Here is a 9,073-nt window from a genome sequence, read left to right as displayed (position 1 = left end):
ACCAGCATAAACCAGCAAAGGACCAGCTTAAACCATCAAAGGACCAGCATAAACCAGCAAAGGACCAGCTTAAACCAGCATCCCAGCGTCAAAACATACCTAACCAGCTTATGCTGGTTTTTTCAACAGGGGTGATTTTATGACTTTCACAGTATTTGGCTTAACAGCATGCTAACATGTAACCATTTAAATCAGAGAAAAAAAATTGAAGCTCCATGTGAATGCTATTTGTTTTGCAGCATATATAGAGTTGCTGTCTATGCAGAGAGTAGCCTATCATCACAACCTCTTGTGAGGTTATGACTTCCAGGGTGTTTAGCTTAGCAACATGGTGTTTAGCTTTGTAAACCATTAAAAAAATGTAGCGTATTGTAGTGGTCACTTGTGAGGTTATGGTTTCAGAGAGTGTTTAGCTGTTTAGATTAGCAACATGCTAACAAGCAACCATTAAAATCAGAGGAAAATCAAGGCTCTGTGTGAAATTTGCAGCATATAGAGTTGCTGCCTATGTAGTAGCGTTCACTTGTAAGGTTTTGACTTTCACGGTATTTGGCTTAGCCACATGCTAACATGTCATGTAACTATTAAAATCTGAGAAAAATTGAGGCTCTTGCGTGAATGCTGTTTGTTTTTTAGCATATATAGAGTTGCTGCCTATGTAGAGAGTATCATCATTTCTTGTGAGGTTATGACTTTCAAGATGTTTAGTTTAGCAACATGCTTACATACAATCAATACGGCACCAATAGCCTTGTAGGCAGCATGCTGACATATAGCGCCATTGCATTTTGGGCATCCAGATTTTGAGTCCTGGTTTGCAGATCTTTCCTGATCCCATCCCCCTCTCTCTCCCCCACATCGCTTCCTGTCTAGCAACTGTCCTATCAAAATAAAGGCAAAAACACCAAAAAACATACAAACAATAAAATTTGAGGAAAATTGAGGCTCCCACATGGAAGGCTATTTGTTGTAGCATATGTAGAGATGCTGCCTATGTAGTGTTCTGCAGTGGTCACTTATGAGGTTTCATTATTGTCAGGATGCTTATGTAGGCAGTAAACAGTACGGCAGCTCACTAGGTTTTGGAACAAAGCTACTGTATTTCCACCACCCACACTAACACTCTCCCTTCCTCTTTCACAGATACACACACATAAACACAAACACACAACCACCCACACACACAACCCTCCACCATCTTAATGAGCGTTCACGCGTTGTGATTATTACCGCACTTTTGGCCCAAACAGTCCCTTTCTCCTGATGAGTAAGCAGCAAAGGCAGATACGTGGATCTGAACCTCTGGGCGAATAACTCCCCCAGTAAAGAGCCTGATGTGCAACCAATTCTGCTGCCAAGCTGTTCTCTCCGATCTGCAGGCTTGCACAGAGCGGCCGGCGTAATTGGAAAGATCAAACGTGCTTTTGTGCAGCGTGGGGAATGCGGAGCTTCGGCGCAGAGGGAGATCTGACTTGGGAAATCAGGGAGATACACAAGAGATAGAGAAGCTCTGATCAGACTGACAAACCGCCTTCCAAGTCTGCTCGTAAAGAAATAAGCACTGGCGATTCGGGGGGGTTATACTTTATTATATATCAGGCAAACTTGTGGATAATTGGATGTTGGATGTGCGCATGGAATGGTGTTATGTTGGCAGTATTGAGGAATCTTGAAATTAGCTTGTCAAACTACAAGTGACTCAAAATGTAACGTAGTTAAACTCCAGTCAAGCTACTTTTTTGAAATAGCCACTAACAAAAAGTAGCTATTATATATTATATACACTTTGAATAGTTGAATTTATATATATATATATATATATGAAAATGAAAATTAGCCCATGTTTTACCCACTCTACCCATCCTAGGTGTATATGACTTTCTTCTTCCAGACGAATCCAATCGGAGTTATATTAAAAATGGTCCTTGCTCTTCCAAGCTTTATAATGGGACTGGGTGGGTGTTTTTTTTTTTCAACAGTCCAAAAGTATTCAAATAACCATCCATAATAAAACGTGCCTCACATGGCCCCAGGGGGTAAATAAAGGCCTCCTGTAGTGAATCGATGCGTTTTTGTAAGAAAAATATCCATATTTAAAACGTTATAAACACTTTTCTCACGCTTCCGCTAACTGTCGTAAACGGAAGCCATTCCGGTCGATAGACGTAGGACATAGGTGCAGCGCACACGCCGGTGATTAATGATGAATGCGGAAGCGTGGAGGAGAGAGTAAAACAAAACGCAGATCATGAATTAGAAGCACAAAACAAGGATTTGTAAAGAAAAATGTAGGAGGATTTCGATATAAGCCAAGATGAGACTGGTTTTCCTTTGCTAAAGTAAGTAAACTTTGCTTCCTTTGCTCCTGTAAACAAACTCGCGAGACTAGCATATCTCACAGGCACGTGCGCGACGCATACGTCCTACGTCATCCGCCCGGAACGTCTTGCATGAATGACAGTTAGCGGAAGTGAGAGAATAGTGTTTATAACATTGTAAATATGGATGTTTTTTCTTACAAAAACACATCAATTCGCAACAGGAAGCCCTAATTCACTCCCCGGAGCGGTGTGTGACACTGTTTATTATGGGTGGATGCGCTTTATTTGACTTCTTTTGGACTGTTAAAAAAACACCCACCCACTGCCATTATAAAGCTTGGAAGAGCCAGAACAATTTTTAATATAACTCCGATTGGATTCGTCTGAAAGAAGAAAGTCATATACACCTAGGACCTAATTTTCATTTTTGGGTGAACTAACCCTTTAACATATAATAATTTTAACTGTAATATTATAAATATATAATTTATTATCAAATATGTTTATATAATTTATTATTAAATACATGTATTTGATATATAATGTATTATTTTATTAATATTTATTATAATAATATTATTACAAATATTAAAACAGTTATTATAAGTATTCTTCTACATGATATATCATGTTTAATATTAACTGATAATATTAATAATTAATACTTAAATGCATAATTAAAAAAAAATCACAATATTTTTTTAAAGAGCTAAAATCATTTGTGCAGGGAATCATATGATTTGACAAATCTTTTTTTGAACCATGAATTGCCTGAACAAACTGATTCAGTAAAATGAACTTGACTTCCTAATGCTTCATATGAGAGGGGAAATATTTTAAGGGAAATTGTAATTTGATTATTGCCTATTGCTGCATGTGCAATAGAGTGTGAAACAAAAACCAGTAATGTAGCGTTTTGTTGCAGTATGCACTAAATAAAGTAGTTTGGAACATTTCATGTGGGTGTCATGGGTCTCGTAAATCAGCCATTATAATCATGTCGATGACTCTTCAGTTCTTATGAGGCATTTATTTACACAGTTATGCATATTTGAACAGACTGAATTAAAATAAGTGGAATATTCATCAAACAACAGCTCTCGAGTCAAACTGTCGTCTTCTCACCTCTCGGATAGGTTTGAGTTTTGAATATGGCATGCATGTAAAGCTGTAGAGCTCGACTGGTGCTCTCAAGCACACATGAGCATACTGTACACACACACACACACACACACACACAGAGCACAATTCCCCCTCGCTCACAGGCAGGGGAAACGGGAGTTTCTAAATCACAGTCCGAAGTCCTCCACGTGGAGAAATCTCTCAAGAGCGTTTCATGGAAGACAAAATACAACAGAGGTAAATAAAACACTTTTCTTGAATCGTAACAGTCCGCTTTTTTGAAGTCAACTTGGCCTTAAAGGACTTTCCATTCTTTGAAAATGTCCTCTTCTCTTTCTGAAAGTTTCAGTTTGAGTCCATCCTGGCTAGTTTGAAACTTTCATGTGTTCCACTCCTCTCTTCCTTTCTTCAATATGAAGAAAAGATCAGAAGAAGCAAGTCTTTGAGGGAAAAAGAGCGGCAAAATATCCTCAAGCCAACATCAAACAGCCCGGGCTTACATTTAATACATTTTAAAAACATTATTACAGTTAGCTTATAATTCTCGAGTCCGTCTCATCGTTTGTGGCCTCGGCAAATGAGAGGAAGAATGGAAGGGATTGGAGTTATGGAAGAGAGTGATCGCTTTTTGCCATTAGAGAAACACATGCACACATGCAAACTAAACCTGAGAAGTAGAAACGTTGTCAATTTAATCCATGTAATCAAAATTCAGTGTAAACACGAGAAAGTCATGACAAAAGGGAGGGAAAGAACAAAGACGATTGCCTGAGGCGCCATCATACAGAATTCCAATTAACATGTGCTGTGTTTTCCCAGCACCCCCCAGGTGCCCCATACACAGGCTGCCCGTCAGGCCCATACAGTTTTCCATTGGACACGCTGTAGTTTTCCACAGGCTCCTTGGGAGGGGTGCGACACTGTCCCAAATTGTATACAGGTTTTCCATTGGCTCTTCAAGCAATAGTCGGCTCCAGTAATTTTCCATTGGCTTTTTATGGATTGTCCCAGTGAGGTTTACTCTTCAAATGGGAATTTGTTGCTAGCCTGGAGGCTCAGCAGGTGTTTTTTTTAATCAGTCAAACCCGTATGGGCAGAGTTTGGCTCATTTGTTGTTTCATGTCTTGTGCATCTCCTATACTCTTCCTCTGATGGCCCGGCAGGGTCCCGCCAACTCGACAGAGATCACTACAGAGAGGGAAATACAAAATACAAAAATCAGCTAATGCAGGAAACACTGACATATGACCGCACTGAAGGTTTTTGTTTCAAGGCATAGTTATTTAATGTCAAAAAGACGTTCAATTTTATTTGAATTGGTCACACACCACACTGAGGATTAATTATAATCTATCCATCCATCCATGCCTCCAAATATTTGTCTCGCCATCCATCCATCCATCCATCCATCCATCCATCTGTCCAATTCATCCATCTCTCTCTCTCTTTCTCTCTCTTTCTATCTGTCCATCCATCCCTCTATATATTTATCTCTCTATTCATCCATCCATCCATCCATCCATATATACATATGAGTTTATCTGTCCATCCATCTATCCATCCCTCCAACTATCTATCCATTACTATCTCTCTATCCATCCATCCATCCATCCATCTATTTGCCTCTCCATCCATCTATCCACCCATATACAGTATTTGTCTCTCCATCCATCCATCCATCCATCCATCCATCCACCTATCCACCCATATATTTGTCTCTCATCCATCCATTCATCCATCCATCCATCCACCTATCCACCCATATATTTCTCTCATCCATCCATTCATCCATCCATCCATCTGTCCAATTCATCCATCTCTCTCTCTCTCTCTCTCTATCTCTATCTGTCCATCCATCCCTCTATATATTTATCTTTCTATCATCCATCCATATATTTGAATTTCCATCCATCCATCCATTAACTCAGCCACCCACATGTTTCTTTATCCAGCCAGCCATTTATTAACACATCCACCCATATTTGTCTCTCCTTCCATCCATCCATCTATATATATGTGTCCATCTGTCTATCCATCCTTCCATCTATCTATCCATCCCTCTATAATTCTCTCCATCCATCTATATATGCGTCCATCTGTCTATCCATCCCTCCATTTATCTATCCATCTCTCTATATAATTATCTCTTAAATACCATCAAATTCAAATTTCAATTTTGTCTGCTACTTCATTTTAATTTAGAAACTGAATTGGAGCCATTCTCAATTCAATTCTGGATGATGTACAACTCTGGTGCAGAAAGAGCTGTGTAAAGATTCTTCAAAATTTCCTAATATTGATTAACAGTGAAAAAATATCAGCATATAGGTTTGGAACAACATGAGAGGGAGTGACGATGGTATCTTCATTTTGAGGTAAACTGTTCCTTCAATTTCTAAAAAAAAAAAGGCCAAATGTGTACACTCTCATTCAAATGAGAACAGCAATCACGCACGCAGACACACAGCTGTCTCTGGAGATTGGATCATGGCATGTCAACAGCCTGGCCAGGGCTGCTCGTGCATACAGATGCAAAAATAAATGAATCATACACAGGCCATCAGCATGCAGCGTCACGCGGAGGCATGACGTGCCCACACGCGCACCCGTACACACTCGACCGTTAGGCACGGGGCTCCACTGCCGGCACATTAAAAAGCTCATTAGCCGACTAATTAAAGTCATGGCTCTCTTTTAGCATCTCCTCCATCTCCCTTATTAAGCTCCCTCCGCCACCTCCGCTAGCCCTAGTCTGAACCGAACCAGCTTCCCCAGCGAGCAGACACAGCAGCCAGTGAAGAGGAAAGGGCACTGCACTGTGTGTAAGTCAGCCGTTACTACGTTCCCAAGACGGTGCGGTTCAAAGCGCTCGAGGCGAGAGCAGCGCGTTTACAAACGCAAGTGAAATGATTGTGCTTATTTTGACTAAGTCAGACTCAGCAGTGTTATGGATTGCATTTATTTGCTGGATAATGTATGTGGTTGAAACTGCTTATTGTGAGGAGTTGGATGTGGGAAAAAGCCCTACACGGTAAACAATGATTTGCATAGTGAGGCGCGGGGAGGGGTAAGCTTATCGTGATAGGTATTTTGCTGCACACATTCAGTTTAAAAAATCAGCTTGTGCTTTACCCGTAGGAAAGATAGATCTCTTTTTAATATCTCCACTGTTTCTCCTAGACTGCAGTGAGACAGAATGAAGAGCAAAGTTTCCTGTTTCTCAGACGTTTCTCCCTAGTAATCCCACATCCCCTTATGTCGAGATCTCAGTAATGTCACAAACTGTGCTTAGATTTACAAACATCAGTCAAATGTCAGGGAACACGAAAACTTCTCTTCTTCAATTCTCTACAAGACTGAACAATCTGAGTTTAGTCTAAGTGCTTATTCATTTTTAACTCTATACCCTCATTATATGCCACAATTTCTATTTTGAGCTATTTTTATAGATGTTTTGAGTAACAGTATTTCAAATCTCAAAATGTGACTTTCTTGTAAATTGAAACATTATCTTGCACAAAAGATATCTTTTAATTGCGACTTATAGCTGGCATTTAAAATCTCTCAATGTGATTTTTTTTGTGACAATGTGACTATTGCAACTGTGATTTTGTTTCTCACAAATGCGACTACATCCCACAATGTAAAATATTGCAGTTGCCTCTATGATTCTTGTAACTGTCATTTTAAAAGTCACAGTGCGACTTTATCTCGCAACTGTAACTTTTTGAAATCGCCACATTGTTTCTCATAATTGTGACTTTATATCCCAAAATGTGACTTTACATATCAGTCACATTGCATCTTTGATTCTCATAAATGTCATTTTAAGTCTCACAATGTGACTTTGTATTGCAAATAGTCTTGATTTTATTTCTTGTAATTTCAACTTTATACTGTGCAAGGTGACTATATCACACCATTACGACTTCTAATTGTCATTTTAAATATCACAATGTTACTTTGTCTTGAAACTGAGTTTGTTTTTTGTAACTGACTTTACGTCGCACAATGTGATCACAACTGTGACTTTATTTCTTGTAATTTAAACTGTATATTGTGCAAAAGTGAATGTATCTTGCAACTACAACTTGTTAGTCATTTTTAGACTTTTTATTTTAATAGTTTTTTTTTCTTGTACTTGAATTGAAGATTAAAGTGATAAATTTGTATATATAAAAAAAAATGTAAATAATTAAAAGAATTAAATAAAATTAAAGTGATTAAAATTTATTTATTTACTATTTGTTTTACATTTTTATATGATCATTTATTTCATACATCTGAGACAAGTTGATACTTAAATGACATATACCTCCAAACTCCACTATGTATCCTGATTCATGAAAAAGCAATCTCTGAGCAATACAATCTGATGAAAATTTTTATAATTATAATAAATTTTTGTGCTTAGCAGTAAAAGTAGCAGTAACAGCGTACTATTTGCCGCATACTCTGCCAACTGAGATTTCACAAACTATATTTCAGTGGGAAGACCCGTCTTTTCCTGTTAGTCAAAGTCATAATTGACCCATGTCTAATCTGGCCTGTGTTCTGCTCACCCTGATTGTGTGCTGGTAAGCACTTTGAGGCTCGCGGCATTGCGGAGGAGCTTGTCAAGTGTGCTGACGATCTGTCCGAAGCGCGGCCTCATGTTCCGCTCCTTCACCCAGCACTCCAGCATGAGCTGGTGCAGCACTGCGGGGCAGTCCATGGGAGGAGGCAGCCTGTAGTCCTGCTCCACTGCGTTCATTACCTACAGCATTAACAGACAGAGCAATTACACTGTCCTTTTGCATTAGGACAAACTCGGCAGTATGCAGAGTTTTATTAGGCATACAGTATATGACCAGAATGTTACAATCGTTAAACCATAATAAATACTAATAGGGTTGAAAAAAAGAGCATCTAAGAATAAAACACATAGTATTGTGCTCGCAATATAGACAAAACAGCATAAACTATAGCACTGAATAGAGATAATAAACATTTTGATAATAGAAATTAGTATTAAATGTGAAAGGATGGATCTCATGAAATCTGTCAGGAATTTGTCTGGGACATATTTCACCACATAGTCAAAATAAAGGAATATAATAATATTTTGCTTACACAAAAAGAAGGGCCCATTAAAAAAGAAGGACCATTAATATTTACTCTTTTTATACAAACCCATTATCAAATTTCATTAACGTAATTTAAAAAAGTAATTCTCATATTATATTAAATTATTAAAAATGCGAAGTATTTAGTGTTCAGCATAGTTGTAGTTGTAGTATATGTTGTATTACCATTTATTTGATAAAAGGTAGTACAAATATATATATATATATATATATATATATATAGTAATTTTTATTTAAAATGCCAATATTGATTTAAATCAGCATATACAGGTGCATCTCAGAAAATTACAATATCGTTTCTTTTTGTAACTTATATCAAAAAGTGAAACTTTCATATATTCTAGATTCACTGCATGTAAAGTAAAACATTTCAAAAGTTTTTTTTTGTTTTAATTTGGATGATTAGAGCTTACAGCTCATGAAAGTCAAAAATCCAGTATCTCAAAATATTAGAATATATCCTAAGATCAATCAAAAAAAGGATTTGCAAAACAGAAAAGTTCA

At 37.8% G+C, this 9,073-nt stretch overlaps 1 protein-coding gene across 1 annotated transcript in view; it reads right to left on the bottom strand.

Annotated features, from left to right (window-relative positions):
- Positions 1–4,516: 4,516 nt before the first annotated feature.
- Positions 4,517–9,073, bottom strand: part of ephb3a (eph receptor B3a) — a 36,336-nt gene continuing 31,779 nt past the window's right edge. The window contains exons 15-16 of the mRNA XM_016513140.1: positions 8,006–8,199; positions 4,517–4,631 (exon numbers count right to left, since the gene is read on the bottom strand). Of these exons, the coding sequence (XP_016368626.1) occupies positions 4,523–4,631; positions 8,006–8,199 (303 nt within the window). The 3' untranslated portion in view covers positions 4,517–4,522. The remainder of the gene's footprint in view (positions 4,632–8,005; positions 8,200–9,073) is intronic.

Source organism: Sinocyclocheilus rhinocerous, unplaced genomic scaffold, assembly GCF_001515625.1.
Source record: "Sinocyclocheilus rhinocerous isolate Xijiao unplaced genomic scaffold, SAMN03320098_v1.1 scaffold1724, whole genome shotgun sequence".
Lineage (NCBI taxonomy): Eukaryota > Metazoa > Chordata > Actinopteri > Cypriniformes > Cyprinidae > Sinocyclocheilus > Sinocyclocheilus rhinocerous.
Note: the sequence above shows the minus strand (reverse complement) of the source record. Positions and strands in the feature narration are given on the sequence as shown.